Below are 23,838 nucleotides of genomic sequence, written 5' to 3' on the forward strand. Positions count from 1 at the left end.
TGCAAAGAAATGCCACCGTGAGCAGTGATGGGGTTGGAAATAAAGGTGCAAAGCCTTTAATGGAAACGTTGTTGTTTTGAATCCATGGACATTTTGGGATTCATCATTTAGCAAGGAGGAACCCAAATAATCAAAATGCTGTCCAGGGCTCCTGAAAGATGAGAAAAAGGCAAAGAAAGAAATTGCCCACATGTATTTGACATAGAAATCTACATATACAGTTGTATTTAAATAGCCAATAACTAGTCCTTGCCTTGTTCTACACTTTCCACCACAACAAAGTTGCATATAATCATCAGCTATGATCAAAATAATAATCCATCCATCCATCCATCCATGCATCCATCCATCCATCCATCCATCCATCCATCCATCCATCCATCCATCAACCCAACTTGTACTGAACAAGGAAAACAAAGTTTGAATGAACTCTGCACACAGATTGCATTTTATGTTCTATTCTATTTGTTTATGTGAGCATTTAACATTTTCAGTAATACATAATGTGTATTGATTTTTTTTTTATATACAGTTACTTAATGTTGACACATTTAAATATGTGTGTGAGCTCTATTATGATTTCTTAATAAACTGTACTTTTACTTTCTTGGTTGCCCTGCGTTTATTATTATTATTATTATTATTATTATTATTATTATTATTATTATTATTATTATTATTATTATTATTATTATTATTATTATATATTTTTAATACATTTCAGGCAAATATTACATATTGCAATATTTAGCATCAACAGACTCCTTCAAGAGTACATATATATAATACAAGATAAAAAAAAAAACATGGAAATGAAAATAAAACACATCTCAATAACAAAATACACACACATAAAAAAAATAGAAATAATAAAATAAATTTAATTAATTATATCATTTTTGAATAAAGAATAGAGGTATTTGGTGAGTTTGGATTCCATACATTTTGGAGAATTAATGTTAATGTTAAATTGAAATTGGTTCTAGAAGCAGATGAAGATGGGTGGGGTCTTGATAAATTTGGATTCATGAATAAAGAATTTAGTTAAGATTAGTAACACATTTACCATTAAGTCAAATTGTTTCTCTTTTGATATGATACTGAAGGGTATACATTGTAGTCTAAAGTAGAAGTTTCTGGGTTTTTCTTTTAGAACCAATCTGAAAATGAGTTCCAAAATTGCTGTTTGAGATCATGTAATAAAGAGGTCTTCTGTTGTTTCAATGTCATTTTTACAAAAAAAAACACATACATTACTTTCAAAACAAACCTTAGTCTTAAAAATTCGATAGATGAATAAAGATAAAAATGTTGTTGTGTATTTCTTTTGTTTTAGATGAAACTGGGTATTTAAAGAATTTGACCCTCAATTTAGATATTGTAAGTTTGTCAAAAAGATAGTCTAAATTTTTATTTCTACCCAATTTAATAGGATATAGATAATTTGTTACATTTGTTTGAACATTTTTATCAGATAAATGAATACCATTTATGTGAGGGCAGGCGAGGTGGAGATGGAGAATACCAAGAGATATTTTTGGCCAGATTAAGTAAGCTTTGGCTCTTGCTTTGATAAGAGATTTAAAATATTTGAGATTAAAATTAAAACCATATTTGTTGTGATAAGTTAATACATCTCAATTTCCATTCAAAAGACGTCTTAATGGTCACGTCACGATGACGTAGAGGCAAACAGGAAACACCACTGGCTAAAAACTGTGGAGGCTAGTAATGTTACAGCTTTAGAACGTTGTATTGTTGTGTGTTTGGGTGCCAGAATAGGAGGAATAACGTTCATGGACGTAAATTAAAGTTTTATAGGCTTCCAACGGACACTCGTGCTCAGAAAAAACACAGACAGGCTCAGGCCTGCCCAACAAAATACGTCATAATGTTTACAACAATCAACGCTCTCGAAACTCTTTCGCGTTTTTGACTCAAGTGGCCTGAACAGGCTTCCGTATTCACGGCAGCGGAAAAAGAATGGCTGGCGGGATGTGGCTCCGTTGCTTGTTGGGGCCTCATTTACAACGAATTCACCGTTCACCGGACCAGTCTCAGCCCGAGGGGAGGTCTGGGAGGCGGGTATGGATGTGTAGAGAGCTTTGCAATGGTTTAACATCAGCTGGGAGCGAAAACGGGGATCTGTTAGTGTTTATAGCCTATTTTTTTCCCCCGTGAGGCTACGGAAGTGTCGTGTGTTTGTTATTGAGACGAGCTGTCAGTAATATTCTGGATAAATCCAGAATAGTACTGAACTGAATGAGGAAATGCTGTGTTTGAACAAATATCACTGTCACTGGAGACAGAAACTGCTGCTGTGGCGTTTTCCCAGTTGTATGTTCCAAAAAATAGTGCTCCTGGTGTTAGCAGTGGTGAAGGTTACCTTTGACTAAGCCATGAACACATAAGACAGAAAACAAGCATTAAAATTAAAGCTACTAAAGTTAAACCAATTTAATGGTAGAAGATTTAGGTTACAAATAATCGTATGATTTGTGTTTACTAGCCTCCTTCATAATGAGTGTACCCCTACTGTCAAATAGAGCAACACGATTCATCACGATTATTTTCATCAATATTGTAATCACGATTATATCACACAATTTGTTATCATGAAAAAAAAAATCTGTTTTTCTTACACTACTTTTAAACAAACAATATGGGTATAGTTTAAACTGCAAAATGAAGCTTTCAGTAAGAGTTATACTAATAAATAAAAAAAAAAAATGAATTTAAAATGTACTAAAGGCTAAGAAAATAAATACATTATTACAATGTGCAGAGCCCATATTTTAAACAAAGTATCTATAGTTCTGGAAACGGACCTCAGACAAATCTGACTATTGTTAACACCGTGTTAGGATGGCCAAGTGGTATAAGGTGCTAGCTTTAATGACGTTTCCCTCTGCTGATGTGGGTTTGAATCCCGCTTCTGACATTTTTTTTTTTTCATTTTAACATATTTAACACGGCAAATTCCACCTTTAAAAATACATATTCAAAAAAAAGAAAATTTTTAAGGTATTTCCTGGGTTAGGTATTTATTTATCTATTTTCATTTTACCATATTTAACACGGCAAATTGCACTTTTAAAAATACATATATGAAAAAAGAAAAAAAAAAAAACTCTTTAGGGTATTTCCTGGGTTAGGGTTAGGGTTGACAGGGACGGTGCCAGCAGTGACAGAACTACTGGCATTCGGCTTACTTGGCAGTGCCGGAACTATAGTCAGAATTGTCTGAGTTCCGGACCAATATCAACAGCCTATTTTAAATGTAAATATTACAGACGATCAGATTTATTTAATCGTGGCAACCGAAATCGTAATCACGATAAAAATTTGATTAATTGTGCAGCCCTACTGTCAAATGGCATTTACATTATGTAATTATGTAATTACATCATATATTTATGACTCCCATGGAAAAGTCAAAAGCTTTCTACATTGTAAAATATTAATGCAAAGTCACACCTAGAAGATTGGTGCGTCCTTCTGTCGACAATGATGTTTTAATGAAAATTCTTAATTTCTATTAAGTTATTCTTAATAGATTGTATAAATAAAAACAAGTAAAAAAAAAAAAAGATATATCTCGATATAGGTGATATTGTCATTTTCTATATCGCCAAAATAGAAAACTCAATATATCTTGAATCACGATATATTGCCCAGCCCTATTGTGTATCTCTTTTGCCTAAAACACACATACCCCAAGTCACAACACAAATATATCCCAAATAATTGTTATACCCTTTGTAATTGTTAGTAGGCTTACCTGTCCACAACTAGAATTTAAGCCACTTATTTTTTATTCTTTAGGGGAAGTTAAAAAAAAATAAAGCAGATGGGGGGTAAAAGTTGTCTTCATAAGGAAAGGAACAAAGACTAGAAAAAATAATACCAATATAATTATCAATGTAATGTGTTTTTAACTTCTGCCATTGATCACATTTACTGGTGACAATTATCTTAATATTACTTGTATGTTTTCTGTCTTTTGAGGGATGGACCTACCAACCCAGAAGTCTGGAAAAACACACTGACAGCATTCTAGGCTGGGTCAGTACAACATTACCTTCACACTGCTCACGAGAGAAGGAGAGACATTAAAAAAAAAAGTTTATTTTCTGTCCCCAGGCTTCTACTTTGTGGTCCCTGTCTTACTACAGTTCCCCACTGCTCCTCTGCTATCTCTACAGGAAAGGTAGGTTGTACTTTTTACAGAACCTGAACTTACCTCTAAATGCAAATATTAATCCTTTATTGGAGTTCTAATAATTATATCCTGCAAGTCATCCATAAAAATTATCAAATGATTGTGATTGATTTATTTTCAAGTATTGTTTAGATTGCGTATGTGTAATTGCAACCTCCAGAGAAGCCACTGAAGGCGTTTTTTTTTTAAGGTTGCTATCTGGAGTTTCTGAGAGAACATTTTGATGTCCTGCCCTCAACTGCTCTACTTCCTCCACTGCCTCTGCCAATCTAACAGAAGCTACGCCTCTATGTTTGTGCACGCGCATTGCAAAACATAACAAAGTCGCATAACTACAAAAACTACACATTTATTCATTATTACCTGTCCATGAGAAATGTCGCCAAAACCTGGTCGGTTCGGAATCCTTTTAAAAGCAGCAAGTCCCTCCACCTGTGAAAAGCAGCTCCGAGATAAATTTTGTTGCGGTCACGAAGACATTTATCCACAAGCTTTGCACCCGGACTTTTCATTTCTTTTTTAGTGGAAGCTTTATACGTTGCCAATCGTGGAATGTGTAACTGGAGTTTCTGAGCGCTCCTCCATGACGCTATGCTGCTCAGTGATACCAGTTTACTGCTGTGACGGTGCACGCGCATTCACTTTTGATTGACCATGGCCCGCTCAAGGAAGTTGAAGCCTATTGGCTGGGCGAAGTCGGCGCTTTCTTGCATTTGTATAGGGGTCTATAGGACGAAGGCGGGACTTATAACCATTAATGTATATGAATGACCACCGGCACTAGACCATAGTAAAAGAATAGTTATGTATTTTTTCGCATTTCAAAAGAATAATATATAAACATAGATTTCTCTGGATATCAGCTTTAAGTTTTCCTCTTAATTGGGCTTCTTCTTTGGGCTGCAAAGCATTGTGCTTAATTTTGAGCTGTACATTTTCAGTCAAATCTGGCAACCCCACAGCAGAGCAGTACAGAGATATGATTCAGATACTAAACTATTTTATTAGCGCCCATGCTGTGTCTGTATCTCCGATTAGTTTGTTCACCAATATGTTTTCAAGATTATTCATCTTTATTTTCATTTATTAATTAATAATATGTTTATTCTGTGGGGCAAAATATAAAAATAACTTATCACAAGTTTTGCGACAAACAGCCAAATGCCTCCCATTCAGGCTCAAATGTATTGCAAACTGTGATGCAATACTAATTAAATTATGGCCCGAGAGAGTCGTTTTCAATGGATCCCAAGCCTTTCCTGGGTATGAAATAATGTTAGATGTTGTGCTTTGATTATGAAGGGGATTTACTCACTGATACGTTCTTTAAAACACATTTTCATTGGTGTTTGTTTTCTTTTGTTAGATTTCAGTTTCATTTTGACTGAAACTATCCATGTCATAAAGAAAGTTAGAGACCTCTGCTAAAACATGTGAGTTTATAGCTGCAGACAACACTGTTTATTTCTGTAGCTTATCACTTTATGACTATATTGATTTATTTAGGAAAGGGACAGTACATATTAATGAACATATGAGATATTTAAATATGTCAGATTTTAGCCACAGTTTAAAACTTTAGAGGGAACCTAAACATTAATGTAAACCACCTTACAATCACTAAACACACTACAAACAAGAGCCATTCGTTAAGAAAACAATTTAGGATGTTATGAACACACCAATATACTGTTTTTTAAATCACACACCTTAAACTTTGGGGATCTGGTGCAATTTAAGACTGTAAAGATAATGTATGAAGCAAAAAATAAACAACTACAGTACCTGTAAACATACACAAACTGTTCTCAGACAGATGGTGTGGGGGGGTAGGGGGGTGTTATAACTTTAGAGGGAACCTAAATTTGAAACAACATTATGCTCAGACCAATTTAAAAAGTATGTGTATTTCCATTTGTGGGCTGGTTTTGTGAAATGATCTTGATGAAACAATTAAACAAAGTATTAATATAATGCATTTTTAAAAAATGTACAAAAGATATATCTTTGAAAAGTACAGCAATAAAGGAGATTGTTAAATCTCACAGATGGCGCCTGTTAGTTTTGCATTTTTTTGTTTTATTTTTCTACGTAGCTCAATTTGAGTATTTATTTGTATTGTCCATTTAGTTTTTTTTTTTGGATTTTGCATTTGTTATTTGTGAAGAATGGGAGAAGGACTTGACAGGCCTAGGCTTCTTCCTATCCCTTGTCGCATCAGTTAAATGTGTATTATATTGAAATTGGCTTTTTTTTTCTTTCTTTTTTTTAATAGAGATTTCGGTAGAGATTTGTTTGTTCATTTTCATCTGTTTTTTTACTTGTTTGTTTGAAATAAATAAATAATTAAAAAAAAAAGGTGTAAGATTTTAAAATGCGGTTTAAATTGAGTAAACCACAAAAGTCGAACGAAGCTTTAGAAAAACTGTGGTCTATCATTAGGCAGTAGCAGTGTTGTTTTTTTCACTCGTATCTGCCTGATTACTGCAACAACAAAAAATGTTTAAATTGTTTTAAAATAATAATGCAATAATGATATATCTGCATTTCTTAGTAGTTTGCCAATTGATTGTGATGTTGGTTAACTGTGGTTCTTCTATCATGACAAAGTTTCCTAATGTGAGGTACACTTCCAAGAAAGTCTTTTAAAATCTCTTTACACAATCATCTTGGAGTAATATAATTATAATCCGCTGAATCATCTCTGTCGATCTCACATCAGGTGAAATTAATTGCATGTCTCCTGATGTTGTTTAATGCACACCGTGCTGGCTCGGCTGTCGCACTCAGTGAAGCCATGTGTCGCTGCTGGTTAATGAGCTCAGGGACTTGGGTTGGGACATCTGGAGTGTGTGTGGCCCTGCCTCACTGTTGTTGTGTTTACTTTCAGGCTACATCTGCAGCTCCAAGTTGGTCCCAGTGAGTCAATATGTGGGAACCGTGCTGGTGTGTCTCCTAGGAGTGGCCTGTCTACGAGGTGAGTCCGCAGCTTTAAAACCAGGCAAAACCCGAGCATGTCTATTTTTAGAAAGCAGCCTCTGAGGTGATGCTGTCCTCCCTCTAACATTCAGTTTGTCCGTGGAGTCTTATCGAGAGCCCACCTGCACCTGTAATTGTGTGAATTTATTTTTTGTACTTGTACGTTTCTGACAGGATGGGGCAGATGGAAAAACTCTGAATATTTTCAATTTATTTCAATTCTTGAGGAAACTAGAAGCAATCACACACCAGAAAATAAGGTATGGCAAGAAGAGCTCACACATTTAGATCATACTTTTGTCCACTTTTACTCTTGGGGCTGACATTCTACTTGATGATAATGAGTGCAACTTCCTGTTCAATAAATGCATGAGACACAAGTCAGGAAATGGGCTTTGTGAAGCAGATGCCTGAAATATAATTATTGCTCGGCTCATAACCAGTTCAGTTCATTTTTCAGTCTACCACAAAACTTCAAACGTAAATCACAATTTAGAAATATATAACAAGACTGAAACAGGCAGAAGCAAAAATACTTGTTTGCCCAACATAAATCATTACATTCAAATTACCATTCTCAAATAATACATACAAAAGAAATGCAAGTACTCAACAAAGTACATTTGAATTTCCTTTTTCAAATTATATATATATATATATATATATATATATATAAAATACCCTTACAAACATATTCCTGCTGCTTTACATAACTTTCTAAAATAAATTGTGATATTTTTGTTTTGAAAATAAATAGCATGTCACTCATTTTAATTTTTTATCAACGTTATTCCACAATTTAATCCCTAGAACAGACAGACCTCTTCGTTTTAGCTTTGGTAAAATAAACATAAATTGATCCCTTAACTTGATTTTGCTCGTCTGTCGAGAGAAGCATTTAATTTAGCTTTGAACATTAATTGTTATTTTATAATAAACAACATCTTAAAATTCCTTCCATTAGTTCAATAGACTGAGCATAATCACTAACTGAATTATTGTAGAAACAACTGCCATTGTTATTCACCCATTACATACTAACTGATACAGTACCTCTGCAATCGCACAGGAAGTTGTTCCCATAACGTGTATTAAAAAGTGGTAAGACAGATGTGTGAAGTAGTTTTAACAAAATGAATTGTGCCTCTTGTTTTTTTGCGTTTTCATAGAAAAAACTGAAATGCTATGACTTCGACTTCTCCTTCTGGCCGTCGGATTTCAGCTGGTCGGATGTTAGCAGCTCGTATGTTCCTCGTTCACTCATCCTGTCTTTAAACTGACATGTCACTGTGACATATTTCCATTAGGATCAGCTCTTTTTACTCTAACTGGTCTGTTGTTCGCCCGTGTGTGTTTTTGATGCTGTGTGTGAGACAGGAAATCGTCCAAGACTGGTGTGTCTCTCCTCAAACCTGAACCCAGACTGAGGGGAGCTGCAGACAGTGTCCTCAACTCTGTGCGCACTTTACCATGTCACGTCATAGGGTAGGTGCCCCACAGGACAGGACTATTGGAATACAGCTGTTCTACCTTTATGTGTACGGAAAAACTCCTTAACAGAGAAATCATCCTTTTTTTTCTTTTTGCAGGTATTTGATTGCTCACTCGTTTGGGAGGAGAATGCTCTATCCAGGCTCTGTGGGTTTACTGCAGAAAGCTATGAGACCAATGCTACAGCAAGGCCTTGCTAGGCTGATAGAAGAGGTAAAAAACAACAACAGTTGAGCTCCCACGAAGATCATCATATATGTAAGACATACAAATAAACACTTTTCTCCTCATGTTACTACAGTTTGATGGACAGAGGAACAAACTGGTGGCATGCGACGGAAATGAGATCGATACCATGTTTGTGGATCGAAGGAAGGAGGGTGGACGGAAAGGCCGGACTCTGGTAAAATGTCTGCTGAAATTTTTTGTTTTATTGCAGGGTTTTTCAACCTTGGGGTCGCGACCCCATGTGTTAGCTTCTTTTTTTTTTCATTTATCTAATAGAGTAGTTGAGTATCTTTATTGATCTCGCAGTGGGGAAATTTACTGTCGACAGCTCACATCAGATAAAGTGCAGTAAAACAGACAACAGAAGGCAACACACAGAAAATGCAAAAGACACCCAAAAAATATCGCAATGAAGATAAAATAAACAATACAATAATAGAAATGATATACAGGTATATAAATAGAAATTTATATAGAAAAAATCATATAAAAAGAATAAGGATACAGATATATTCATTTTTACATATTTATCTATTTTTGCCCAAATAAAAAAATAGTACATAATATCACAGAAATAGATATATAGTGCAGGAATAGGCAGAAAGCTCAAAGAGCTTAAATAATTATATACTTTCTCTTTTTCAAATCTAGTTCAAAATAAAATGCAATATAAACATTTCTGAGCTGGTGTATATTGTTACTTTGTGCACTGGGTACTCTGTTTTTTATTTTTTACCTTTATTTAATCTGGAAAGTCTCATTAAGATAAAGAATATATTTTTCAAGAGAGTTTTGGAATCAGTTGGGCACACAGTGATGGGCCACAATGGAATAGAACCAGTGACCCTCTGGTTACGAGTTCGCTTCTTTAACCACTGAGCCGCCGCTTTGTAACACAGTATATCAAACATGATCAAAAAACTAATTTTAGAGAAAAACGTTTCTGGGGTCACCAGAAATTTGTGACATAAAAATGGGGTCGCGGCTGGAAAAAGGTTGCGAACCAATGCTTTACTGCCTTGAGCTCCATCCAGAGTGAAACCGTGCTTCCATCTCAGGAGACTTGTTTCTGATATTCCTTCAATCCTGCCACAGGTCATCTGTTGCGAGGGCAACGCTGGCTTTTATGAGGTGGGCTGCATGAACACTCCACTGGAGGGTGAGTGCTGCTCTGTTTCATGAGATAACTGAGACATTTTTAACGGAGTCTTTAAAAAGAATGAACACATTGTTAGCCAACGTAGTAGTAGTTCAATTTCTCGTTGGATTCTTCTTGTGCTGCAGGTGGATACTCCGTGCTGGGCTGGAACCATCCTGGCTTTGGAGGCAGCACAGTATGTATTTTTGCACAGGTTATTCACCAGGGTTGGGGTCAATTATAATTGTAATTGTGTAATTGAGAATTAATTGCAAATATGATGTAATTATTAGTGTAGTCGTAATTGAAAAAATATCTTGCTGTTGTAATCGGAATTGAATTGTAATTGAGTTCCGATACTAAAGTATACAAAAATATTAATACCAATATTTTTATCGATAAGGAAGCTTTACAAGGTAACCAAGAGATGAAAAAGAAATTAGATAATAGACAATATTTTTTAGTGTATTTTACATCTGATTTAAGACTAAGGTAAAAACCGACCCGTTATCATAAGAGATGCTAACCCAAGAAGCTTATTTATTCAAAACTCGGTAATTGTAATAAATTTAATTTGAAATTTAGTAATTGAGATTGTAATCATAATTGACTTACAGAGGAAAAATAATAATAATAATTTTAATTTTAATTAAAAAATGCCGGTCACCGTAACCGCAATTGAGTTGCAATTGAAAATGGATAATTAAAGATGTAATTAAATTAAAAAATGTAATTAACCCCAACCCTGTTATTCACAATCAAGCTGAACAAACTTTGTGTGTGTGTGTGTGTTAGCACCTCACTTAGTTTGAAAACAATAGTATGTGGCAAGAACACATACATATTACTGATAATAAACTCATCAACATTCATGTATTCTGTTTTTTTTTTTACCAGGGAGTACCATTTCCCCAGAATGAGGCTAATGCCATGGATGTGGTGATCCAGTTTGCGATTCACAAGCTTGGCTTCCAGATCAGCGACATTGTCGTGTACGCCTGGTCCATTGGAGGATTCACAGGTACTCACTCCCAAGAATGTTCAGATCTATCAACTATCAGTGGTATTTTCTTCATGTGCAGTAAATCGTAAACATCGGTAAAAAAGGCTGTAGAATACAGCTGACTCCAACTAAAAACATGAAATTTCATCATAGTATTGATACATCAAGTACAGCGGTGTTGTGACGATGACTGTTTAATGAAGGCTTTAAAATGTAGTTGTTTCAAATTAGTTTGTAGTAAATAATTCTAACCCCTGCTATTCATGATTTGCATGTCCCAACATGATTTATCCCGTATACTAAACAATACAAGATACATCGCATTATCAGTAATTACAAATTTTTTAGTACTTACTTTTAAACTTGCGAGAACCACTAAATGGTAACTAACTGTAATTCAAGTACCAATGTCAAAAACAAATGGTATGTTTATCAAACTATCTAATTACATTATTCAAAAAAGTTTAACTTTTGCTTCTACAACAGATTCTGATTCTGTTAAGTTCCTAAATTATTTAAAAAAAAAAAAAAAAAAAACCAAACACATACATCTATAAAAGTTCCCAGTATGTTTAATGAAAATAAACAACTTCCAAGCAAAAATGCATTGAGCAGTGAGGCAGTTTAACAAGGTCTGATGTGGTTCACTGACAACTAGTGATGGGTGTTTACGTGCTATGTATATGTTAGCACAATTAAATGTTTTTCGTTTTTTGTTAAAAACGTGATTAAGAAAAATGATGTGGACATTTTTTTTGGGACGATACAATAATTGTCCGGTGAAATATTGCGATATATCGCTCAATACATTGTTTGTTTTACACTTAGTTTCTAGTAGTCGCCGATACACACACCACAAGATGTAATGAATCTTAATATACAATGTAAAAATGCATTTATAAATTGAAAATGTTTTTTTCAAACAACAAAATGAATAACAGGTACAAATAAAAATCTAAACATTATTGCAATTCTATGGAAACTTGTATGTGGTCAGCATACGTGTTTCTGTAAATATCCCAGGCCAGTTTTCCACAGAAAATATGAATGATATAATTAATTATCTTTTTTTTCTTTATGTTGTCGACCTTTTATCCTGCTCTTTCTTTTCTAGCCAGCTGGGCTGTGATGTCATACCCTGAGATCCAGTCATTAGTGTTGGATGCCTCCTTTGATGACCTCCTGCCTTTGGCCCTGAAGGTCATGCCTGACAGCTGGAGTGAGTCTCTGATCACAGGCTCCGTCTATGGTTCATCTTTCTGCAGTCTCACCATCTCTCTCTCATCTATTCCAGGGCCACTAGTTCAGCACACAGTGAGACAGTACATGAATCTCAACAACGCTGACCAGGTTCTCAAGTGAGTGTAGGAATCCTTAAATATGATCCAATACAGTCTGTTTTATTCTTTATGATGTGTGTTAACAGTGCTGTTTTCTCAATGCAGATACCAGGGACCAGTTCTGCTCATCAGAAGAACCAAAGATGAGATTATCACCACAACGTACGTCCAGCATTAAATCAGTGCTTTTGTTGTTCAAAGAGGATTCCCTTATGTACACCTTAACAATTTTAAAGGTCATTTAACCTTTGCTGAAAGAGTGTTTTGCAAACCATGAGGCAAAGTTCATGGGATGGTTTTCAGATCAGATATAATCAAAGACATTAAGAGTGTAAGAAAAAATCTATTCGGCGATATATATCACGATATTTCACCGCACAATTATTGTATCTCTAAAAAATAAAAGTCAAAATGGATTTTTTTTTTTATCATGTTCTTTAACTCTAACATATGCATAGCCCGTAAGCACCCGGTCACTAGGTGTCATTGAACCCCATCAGACCTGGAAGTTGATTGCACTTTATTTCAGGGATGTAACGATTAATCGTAAGGCAGTTAAAAATCGATTCAGGTATCACGGTTCACATCGATTCTCTGAAAATTGAATTGCAGTACTTTTTTTAAACAGCAAGGGGGCTATTTCATTAAAGATTTATTTTTAGTTAAATTGCATTGTTTTGAATAGTTTATCAAGGGATTCTTTTGACAATGAAAAATAAAAGGAAAATAGTACAGTATTTTCTATTTTTTTCCCCCAAAAAAATAAAGGAATATTTTTCAATCATCATTTGTCGACAGTCCCATTTTGTAAAATAAATCGTGAGAGAATTGTATCATGAATTGAATCATATCGAGAGTTGAGTGAATCGTTACATCCCTACTTTATTTTCATAAAACATACTGGACACTTTTATACTTTTTAGGCCGGGCTACCGGACTCAAAACGCCACTTACTTTGTTCTTCTTGTTGTTGTGTACACTAGTTAAAATCGCTACTCCTTTTTTATTCGTGAATCGATCAGGCAGAAATTTGGTAGCTATAATCTATGGATGTGTACACATCGATGCTTGGAGCCCAGTTTTCGATTGGGGGCCCCAAAAGAAGAAAAAAAAAAAAAAAACGTTGATTTCTCTTTATTTGCGAGTCAAATATTACGACGGTTGGTGCTACCGAATCATTGACACTTACCAATATATAAATAGGGCCCATTACCCCGTACATCACGGGCGCCCCAGGGGGCCCCATTTTTCAAATGACTACTCCTCCGTTAGTTCTCGTTAGATCAGAATATAGTTTGGTATGAATACTCTATGAATGAATTGATGAGACTCTCGGAGCCCCTTTTTTTTAAATGGGGCCCGGGGGCCCACCCCCCATTTCCAGTAATTTCCAAATTTATGAGAACATAGTTGTGATATATAATTTCAAAGGTAATTCAACATAGATTAAGGTTAGGCCTTGCACAATTTGATTAGGGGCCCGAGGGGGTCCACTTCCCTTTTTTCGGCAATTTCCATTAAAGTCTTTTTCTCGTTTATTTGTGAGTCAAATATTGCGACAGTTGGCGGTACCTAATAATTGACATACCAATATATGAATGGGCCCATTATGTGCCACGGGGGCACATTTTCAAATGACTACTCCTTCATTAATGCTTGATGAATCGTGCTGTAATTTGACATGGATATTCTATGAGTGGATGTCAAGAGTTTCTCGGAGACCTTTTTTTACTCGGTGGAACCGAGTCATTTGACTGAATTCTCGGGAACATGATACCTGCTATTTGGCGTTGAGACATTCCGTAGTTCATCCGAACTTGTTTTATTAAAAAATTAACAAAATAAGAATCTATTGTCAAAGCAAAAGTTAAACTTTTTTTTTAAATGTAATGCGACAGTTTGATAAACATACCACTTGTTTTTGATATTGGTACTTGAATTACAGATAGTTAACATTTACTTGTTCTTGCAAGTTTAAAAACATGGGATAAATTGTAATCCGCACCATTTTGTACTTGTAATGGTGAAATTTGTTGAAAATTATTGAAATCGCAATATGTATCGTATTGTTTAGTATCGGGATAAATCGTATCTTGACGTGCAAATCATGAGCCATATTGTATAGTCAGATTCATGGCAGTAGACACCCCTGAACTACATACACAGTCGATTATGAAATGAAGGTTGAATAGTGTCATATGTATTTTTGTCACTGTGACTTTCAAATACTGTGTCGGTCCTTTTTTTTTTTTTTTAAACTGGTAAATTAAAAAGCTGTCCAAAATCTCCTCAGGCACTTTTCCACTGACTAATAGGTTGAGTTTTTCTGCATATTTTCAATGTGAGCGTGACTAATAAAATCCTATTCATTCAAGCCTTTTGCAGAATGAACTGAAACAATCTGTGATGTGATGTATGGATCATTTCCTGTGTTTCAGGGGCCCTGAGGACATCATGTCTAACAGAGGCAACGACCTGCTGCTGAAGCTGCTTCAATACCGGTCAGGCTTGTTTTTCTCTCACAGCATTTCTCAGTGTGTTGTGTGGGAAGCATTCCGTAAATGTAAACAGTAATGTCATTGTTACGAGCAGGTATCCGAAAATAATGACAGATGAAGGGATACGGGTCACCAGGCAGTGGCTGGGAGCCTCCAATCATCTAGAAGAAGGTACAGCATGTGTGGATCAGGTTTATGTTTTTGATTTATTTGGGTTTTTTTTCTAAAGCCGCTTTGCCGAAAGTGTGATTTCTTCTTCTTCTTCTTCTTCTTCTTCTTCTTCTTCTTCTTCTTTTCTTCTTCTTCTTCTTCTTCTTCTTCTTCTTCTTCTTCTTCTTCTTCTTCTTCTTCTTCTTCTTCTTCTTCTTTCTTCTTCTTCTTCTTCTCTTCTTCTTCTTCTTCTTCTTCTTCTTCTTCTTCTTCTTCTTCTTCTTTTCTTCTTCTTCTGTCTTCTTCTTCTTCTTCTTCTTCTTCTCCCATTACCAACTGCAGCTTAATAAAAAACAAATCAAAATAAAAGTTTAAAATCATTACAGCAGCCGAGGCTTTGCAGTGCAATTTCATTTACAAATGTGATTACTGCCTCCAGATCGATGCACAATAATATTGGGGAGAAAACGTTTTTCTCAACAACAACAGATGTATAAATACTGCAACAAAACACAGGTTTAGATTTGATTCTTCACTTTATTGGTGGAGCTTCTGTGGTGGGAGGGGCAGTGTAATGACAATGACTGCACTTCACAAGGTGTTATTTAACACACAAGAGTCTGAGCATCTTAATTAGCCAGAGGAGTGAAAGTGTTATTTATAAAATTCCTATTGTTTATCATTGGAGAAATTTACTAATTCATATCTTGGTTCATAATTGACCAATTTTTCGCCTTTTTTATGCCTTATTTCTATTTTTTGGCATTTAAAAATATTTCTCCTTTTTTTTTTGTCTTACTATAGTCTTACCTCCAATTTTTGTGTTTGAAATGTTTTCACCTTTTTTATGCCTGATTGTAATTTTTTGGTGTTTGAAATTTTTTCACCTTTTTTATGCCTTACCTCTTTTTTTGGCGTTTAAAAATTTTTCGCCTTTTTTTATGCCTTACTATAGCTTTACTTCAATTTTTTGCAGTTTTTTTTTTCGCCTTTTTTTATGCCTTACTATAGCCTTACTTCAATTTTTTGCGTTTGAAATTTTTTCGCCTTTTTTTATGCCTTATTTAAATTTTTTGGTGCTTGAATATTTTTATGCCTTACCTCCATTTTTTGTGTTTGAAATTTTTTAGCCTTTTTTATGCCTTATTTAAATTTTTTGGTGCTTGAATATTTTTATGCCTTACCTCCAATTTTTGTGTTGAATATTTTAATGCCTTACCTCTATTTTTTTGGCATTTAAAAATATTTCGCCTTTTTTTTTTTATGCCATACCTCCATTTTTTGGTGTTTGAAAGTTTTCACCCTTTTTATGCCTTACTATAGCCTTACCTCCATTTTTTGTGTTTGAAATTTTTTAGCCTTTTTTATGCCTTATTTAAAATTTTTGGTGCTTGAATATTTTTATGCCTTACCTCCATTTTTTGGTGTTTGAAATTTTTTTGCCTTGCTATAGTCTAAACTCCAATTTTTGTGTTTGAATTTTTTTGCCTTTTTTTGCCTTATTTCTATTTTTTGGTGTTTGAAATTTTTTCAGCTTTTTTATGCCTTACTATAGCCTTACCTCCATTTTTTGGTGTTTCAAATTTTTTCACCTTTTTTATGCCTTACTATAGCCTTACCTCTTTTTTTTTGGCGTTTAAAAATTTTTCGCCTTTTTTTATGCCTTACTATAGCCTTACTTCAATTTTTTGCGTTTGAAATTTTTTCGCCTTTTTTTTATGCCTTACCTCTTTTTTTTTTTGGCATTTAAAAATTTTTTCCCTTTTTTTTGTCTTACTATAGTCTTACCTCCAATTTTTGTGTTTGAAATTTTTTCGCCTTTTTTATGCCTTATTTTAATTTTTTGGTGTTTGAAATTTTTTCACCTTTTTTATGCCTTACTATAGCCTTATCTCCTTTTTTTGGCGTTTAAAAATTTTTTCCCTTTTTTTTTGTCTTACTATAGTCTTACCTCCAATTTTTGTGTTTGAAATTTTTTCGCCTTTTTTATGCCTTATTTAAATTTTTTGGTGTTTGACATTTTTTGTGTTTGAAATTTTTTTGCTTTTTTTGCCTTACTATAGCCTTACCTCCATTTTTTGGCATTTAAAAATTATGACTTACCTCCATTTTTTGGTGTTTGAAATTTTTTTGCCTTACTATAGTCTAACCTCCAATTTTTGTGTTTGAATTTTTTTGCCTTTTTTATGCCTTATTTCTATTTTTTGGTGTTTGAAATTTTTTCAGCTTTTTTATGCCTTGCTTCAATTTTTTGTGTTTGAAATTTTTTCACCTTTTTTATGCCTTACTATAGCCTTACCTCCATTTTTTGGTGTTTCAAATTTTTTCACCTTTTTTATGCCTTACTATAGCCTTACCTCTTTTTTTTTGGCGTTTAAAAATTTTTCGCCTTTTTTTATGCCTTACTATAGCCTTACTTCAATTTTTTGCGTTTGAAATTTTTTCGCCTTTTTTTATGCCTTACCTCTTTTTTTTTTTTTGGCATTTAAAAATTTTTTCCCTTTTTTTTGTCTTACTATAGTCTTACCTCCATTTTTTGGCGTTTGAAATTTTTTCGCCTTTTTTGCCTTATTTTAATTTTTTGGTTTTTGAAATTTTTTCACCTTTTTTATGCCTTACTATAGCCTTATGTCTTTTTTTTGGCGTTTACAAATTTTCGCCTTTTTTCATGCCTTACTATAGCCTTACCTCTTTTTTTTTTTTGGCATTTAAAAAGTTTTCACCCTTTTTTATGCCTTACTATAGCCTTACCTCCATTTTTTGGTGTTTGAAATTTTTTTGCCTTACTATAGTCTTACCTCCAATTTTTGTGTTTGAATTTTTTTTCGCCTTTTTTATGCCTTATTTCTATTTTTTGGCATTTAAAAATATTTCTCCTTTTTTTTTTGTCTTACTATAGTCTTACCTCCAATTTTTGTGTTTGAAATGTTTTCACCTTTTTTATGCCTGATTGTAATTTTTTGGTGTTTGAAATTTTTTCACCTTTTTTATGCCTTACTATAGCCTTACCTCTTTTTTTGGCGTTTAAAAATTTTTCACCTTTTTTTATGCCTTACTATAGCTTTACTTCAATTTTTTGCAGTTTTTTTTTTCGCCTTTTTTTATGCCTTACTATAGCCTTACTTCAATTTTTTGCGTTTGAAATTTTTTCGCCTTTTTTTATGCCTTATTTAAATTTTTTGGTGCTTGAATATTTTTATGCCTTACCTCCATTTTTTGTGTTTGAAATTTTTTAGCCTTTTTTATGCCTTATTTAAATTTTTTGGTGCTTGAATATTTTTATGCCTTACCTCCAATTTTTGTGTTTGAATATTTTAATGCCTTACCTCTATTTTTTGGCATTTAAAAATATTTCGCCTTTTTTTTTATGCCATACCTCCATTTTTTGGTGTTTGAAAGTTTTCACCCTTTTTATGCCTTACTATAGCCTTACCTCCATTTTTTGTGTTTGAAATTTTTTAGCCTTTTTTATGCCTTATTTAAATTTTTTGGTGCTTGAATATTTTTATGCCTTACCTCCATTTTTTGGTGTTTGAAATTTTTTTGCCTTGCTATAGTCTAAACTCCAATTTTTGTGTTTGAATTTTTTTGCCTTTTTTTTGCCTTATTTCTATTTTTTGGTGTTTGAAATTTTTTCAGCTTTTTTATGCCTTACTATAGCCTTACCTCCATTTTTTGGTGTTTCAAATTTTTTCACCTTTTTTATGCCTTACTATAGCCTTACCTCTTTTTTTTTGGCGTTTAAAAATTTTTCGCCTTTTTTTATGCCTTACTATAGCCTTACTTCAATTTTTTGCGTTTGAAATTTTTTTGCCTTTTTTTTTATGCCTTACCTCTTTTTTTTTTTGTCATTTAAAAATTTTTTCCCTTTTTTTTGTCTTACTATAGTCTTACCTCCAATTTTTGTGTTTGAAATTTTTTCGCCTTTTTTATGCCTTATTTTAATTTTTTGGTGTTTGAAATTTTTTCACCTTTTTTATGCCTTACTATAGCCTTATCTCCTTTTTTTGGCGTTTAAAAATTTTTTCCCTTTTTTTTTTTGTCTTACTATAGTCTTACCTCCAATTTTTGTGTTTGAAATTTTTTCGCCTTTTTTATGCCTTATTTAAATTTTTTGGTGTTTGACATTTTTTGTGTTTGAAATTTTTTTGCTTTTTTTGCCTTACTATAGCCTTACCTCCATTTTTTGGCATTTAAAAATTATGACTTACCTCCATTTTTTGGTGTTTGAAATTTTTTTGCCTTACTATAGTCTAACCTCCAATTTTTGTGTTTGAATTTTTTTGCTTTTTTATGCCTTATTTCTATTTTTTGGTGTTTGAAATTTTTTCAGCTTTTTTATGCCTTGCTTCAATTTTTTGTGTTTGAAATTTTTTCACCTTTTTTATGCCTTACTATAGCCTTACCTCCATTTTTTGGTGTTTCAAATTTTTTCACCTTTTTTATGCCTTACTATAGCCTTACCTCTTTTTTTTTGGCGTTTAAAAATTTTTCGCCTTTTTTTATGCCTTACTATAGCCTTACTTCAATTTTTTGCGTTTGAAATTTTTTCGCCTTTTTTATGCCTTACTATAGCCTTATCTCCTTTTTTTGGCGTTTAAAAATTTTTTCCCTTTTTTTTTTGTCTTACTATAGTCTTACCTCCAATTTTTGTGTTTGAAATTTTTTCGCCTTTTTTATGCCTTATTTAAATTTTTTGGTGTTTGACATTTTTTGTGTTTGAAATTTTTTTGCTTTTTTTGCCTTACTATAGCCTTACCTCCATTTTTTGGCATTTAAAAATTATGACTTACCTCCATTTTTGGTGTTTGAAATTTTTTTGCCTTACTATAGTCTAACCTCCAATTTTTGTGTTTGAATTTTTTTGCCTTTTTTATGCCTTATTTCTATTTTTTGGTGTTTGAAATTTTTTCAGCTTTTTTATGCCTTGCTTCAATTTTTTGTGTTTGAAATTTTTTCACCTTTTTTATGCCTTACTATAGCCTTACCTCCATTTTTGGTGTTTCAATTTTTTCACCTTTTTATGCCTTACTATAGCCTTACCTCTTTTTTTTTGGCGTTTAAAAATTTTTCGCCTTTTTTTATGCCTTACTATAGCCTTACTTCAATTTTTTGCGTTTGAAATTTTTTCGCCTTTTTTTATGCCTTACCTCTTTTTTTTTTTTTTGGCATTTAAAAATTTTTTCCCTTTTTTTTGTCTTACTATAGCCTTACCTCCATTTTTTGGTGTTTCAAATTTTTTCACCTTTTTTATGCCTTACTATAGCCTTACCTCTTTTTTTTTGGCGTTTAAAAATTTTTCGCCTTTTTTTATGCCTTACTATAGCCTTACTTCAATTTTTTGCGTTTGAAATTTTTTCGCCTTTTTTATGCCTTACTATAGCCTTATCTCCTTTTTTTGGCGTTTAAAAATTTTTTCCCTTTTTTTTTTGTCTTACTATAGTCTTACCTCCAATTTTTGTGTTTGAAATTTTTTCGCCTTTTTTATGCCTTATTTAAATTTTTTGGTGTTTGACATTTTTTGTGTTTGAAATTTTTTTGCTTTTTTATGCCTTACTATAGCCTTACCTCCATTTTTTGGCATTTAAAAATTATGACTTACCTCCATTTTTTGGTGTTTGAAATTTTTTTGCCTTACTATAGTCTAACCTCCAATTTTGTGTTTGAATTTTTTTTGCCTTTTTTATGCCTTATTTCTATTTTTTGGTTGTTTGAAATTTTTTCAGCTTTTTTATGCCTTGCTTCAATTTTTTGTGTTTGAAATTTTTTCGCCCTTTTTTATGCCTTACTATAGCCTTACCTCCATTTTTTGGTGTTTCAAATTTTTTCACCTTTTTTATGCCTTACTATAGCCTTACCTCTTTTTTTTTGGCGTTTAAAAATTTTTCGCCTTTTTTTATGCCTTACTATAGCCTTACTTCAATTTTTTGCGTTTGAAATTTTTTCGCCTTTTTTTATGCCTTACCTCTTTTTTTTTTTTTTGGCATTTAAAAATTTTTTCCCTTTTTTTTGTCTTACTATAGTCTTACCTCCATTTTTTGGCGTTTGAAATTTTTTCGCCTTTTTTGCCTTATTTTAATTTTTTGGTTTTTGAAATTTTTTCACCTTTTTTATGCCTTACTATAGCCTTATCTCTTTTTTTTGGCGTTTACAAATTTTCGCCTTTTTTCATGCCTTACTATAGCCTTACCTCTTTTTTTTTTTGGCATTTAAAAAGTTTTCACCCTTTTTTATGCCTTACTATAGCCTTACCTCCATTTTTTGGTGTTTGAAATTTTTTTGCCTTACTATAGTCTTACCTCCAATTTTTGTGTTTGAAATTTTTTTTGCCTTTTTTATGCCTTATTTCTATTTTTTGATGTTTGTAATTTTTTCGCCTTTTTTATGCCTTACTATAGCCTTACCTCTTTTTTTTTGGCGTTTAAAAATTTTTCGCCTTTTTTAATGCCTTAATATAGCCTTACTTTAATTTTTTGCGTTTGAATTTTTTTCGCCTTTTTTTATGCCTTACTATAGCCTTACCTCCATTTTTTGGCGTTTGAAATTTTTTCACCTTTTTTATGCCTTACTATAGCTTTACTTCAATTTTTGTGTTTGAAATGTTTTCACCTTTTTTATGCCTGATTGTAATTTTTTGGTGTTTGAATTTTTTTCACCTTTTTTATGCCTTACTATAGCCTTACCTCTTTTTTTTTGGCGTTTAAAAATTTTTTCCCTTTTTTTTTGTCTTGCTATAGTCTTACCTCCAATTTTTGTGTTTGAAATTTTTTCGCCTTTTTTATGCCTTATTTTAATTTTTTGGTGTTTGACATTTTTTGTGTTTGAAATTTTTTTGCTTTTTTTGCCTTACTATAGCCTTACCTCCATTTTTTGGCATTTAAAAATTATGACTTACCTCCATTTTTTGGTGTTTGAATTTTTTTCACCTTTTTTTAATGCCGTACTATAGTCTTACCTCCAATTTTTGTGTTTGAAATTTTTTCGCCTTTCTTATGCCTTACTATAGCCTTACCTCTTTTTTTTTGCGTTTAAAAATTTTTCGCCTTTTTTTATGCCTTACTATAGCTTTACTTCAATTTTTTGCGTTTGAAATTTTTTCACCTTTTTTTATGCCTTACCTCCATTTTATGTCTAACTCCTGACCGTGATTCAGGGCTTAGAGAGGTCGTCTTCTGATCCAGAGGTTGAGGGTTTGATCTCAGTGCTCTACCTGTCAGTGTGTTGAAGTGTCCTTGGGAAAGACCCTGAACCCCAAGTTGCTCCCACTGGTGTGTGAATGAGCTGAACTTGTGAAGCACTATGGGATTACCTCTGTAGTTATAAAACACTATATAAATCAAGTCCCTTTACTATAGCCTTACCTCCATTTTTTGGCGTTACTATATTCTTACATGTTTTCAGTCAATGGCTTGTTAGTATAAATATATGATGTCATTCTACTGTCTGTACATCACTGCTGCAGTGGATTATACCCATCCTTCTAAAGCCTTTACACTGAACACAGCCTGGAGACACTAACCAACATCTCTTGCTCTGCAGCATCTGTGTACAGTGGCTACGAGGTGGACGATGAATGGTGTGAGTCGGTGCTGCAGTCCTATCAGGCTGACAGAGATGTTACGTTTCCATGGAGTGTTGGTAAGTCGTCCCTCACCTCTCACACAGAGTAGAATAAACTCTGAACCTTTGCCTTTGTTTCCAGGAGAAGATATGACTATGGAGGGCAGGAGGCAGCTCGCTCTCTTCTTGGTGAGTCTCTCCTTGAGGTGGAGTCTCCTACCATGTTCTCCTCATTCACCCACACAGTGTCTCCTCTGTCTTTTTTCAATAAACCCCATTTTCATGTTGCGATGGCTCACATTCCCCTCTGTGCTTGTTCTCAAAAAAAAAAAGAAAAGCATATTACAGCTATTCAGACATCATTACCACCAAGGAGCACTTTTCTAGTCGCCATAGAAACTGGCACACCTGTGCTCTCAGGTTGACTGGTGTAATATATTTCTGTGCACTCGGCTTATTGAAGTCATTTAACATCAAACAAGAGGAGTGCCATCAATTACAGCTAATGCTATGCCTTTGCTCCCTTGCTAATGCTTTCCAAATGAGGCTTTATTCACCTCCCTGTGTAAAACCTCAAGAGATGGCAGAGATTTGTAAAGCACTGAGCCAGATAGAGTGAACCTAATAAAATCAGACTCGGCACGTTTTGTTCATCGCCCTCCCACACTCCTCATTCTCCATTCCTCCTCCACGCCAACACTTTTTTTCTTCATCTTTCTTTCCCAGGCACGGAAGTACATGAGAAACTTTGAGTCGACACATTGCACCCCTCTCCCCGCCGCTGAGTTCCACCCTCCCTGGAGACTGAGGAACCAGAAGATGTAAATCACACGTGATTTAACGCGTGTTGTGAATGTAGAACTGTGAAGTTTTACCAGATTTGGCATGTAAAGTGTTTCTGAGAGGGAAACCACCTCCTTTCACACCTGGCCAAAAAACAATATGGTACTGTATTTGTGTGTTTTTTTTCTTCCCATCATTAAATATTGCATTTATCATAAATGCATAAGCAATTTCTCACACCTTTCTCTCCTTGTTTTGGCTGTATTTATAAAAACAACTATAAGAAATGCACATCACTTACAAAACACAATTATTCTTGTCTGGTTAGAAAACATTAAATACTTCAAAAACGCAGTCCGTGTCAAAACTTTATTTCTAGATTTGGTGTTTATTTTTTCTGTGTATGAATGGATTTAATCCTGCAAATGAACTCTTGAAAAAATAAA

At 33.6% G+C, this 23,838-nt stretch overlaps 1 protein-coding gene across 1 annotated transcript; it reads left to right on the top strand.

Annotated features, from left to right (window-relative positions):
* The first annotated feature begins 1,886 nt into the window (after positions 1-1,886).
* LOC114477867 (protein ABHD16A-like) lies at positions 1,887-23,746 on the top strand. Its single transcript, XM_028470527.1, has 20 exons — positions 1,887-2,085; positions 4,009-4,065; positions 4,144-4,210; positions 7,113-7,199; positions 7,376-7,461; positions 8,371-8,444; positions 8,579-8,686; positions 8,791-8,905; positions 8,994-9,095; positions 10,016-10,079; positions 10,205-10,254; positions 10,956-11,079; positions 12,176-12,280; positions 12,356-12,419; positions 12,507-12,563; positions 14,840-14,902; positions 14,994-15,070; positions 22,589-22,687; positions 22,752-22,798; positions 23,336-23,746. The coding sequence occupies exons 1-20, from the start codon at positions 1,984-1,986 to the stop codon at positions 23,432-23,434; spliced, it is 1,647 nt and encodes a 548-aa protein (XP_028326328.1). The 5' UTR covers positions 1,887-1,983; the 3' UTR covers positions 23,435-23,746.
* Positions 23,747-23,838: the final 92 nt, after the last annotated feature.

The sequence above is a fragment of the Gouania willdenowi genome, chromosome 16, assembly GCF_900634775.1.
Source record: "Gouania willdenowi chromosome 16, fGouWil2.1, whole genome shotgun sequence".
NCBI lineage: Eukaryota > Metazoa > Chordata > Actinopteri > Blenniiformes > Gobiesocidae > Gouania > Gouania willdenowi.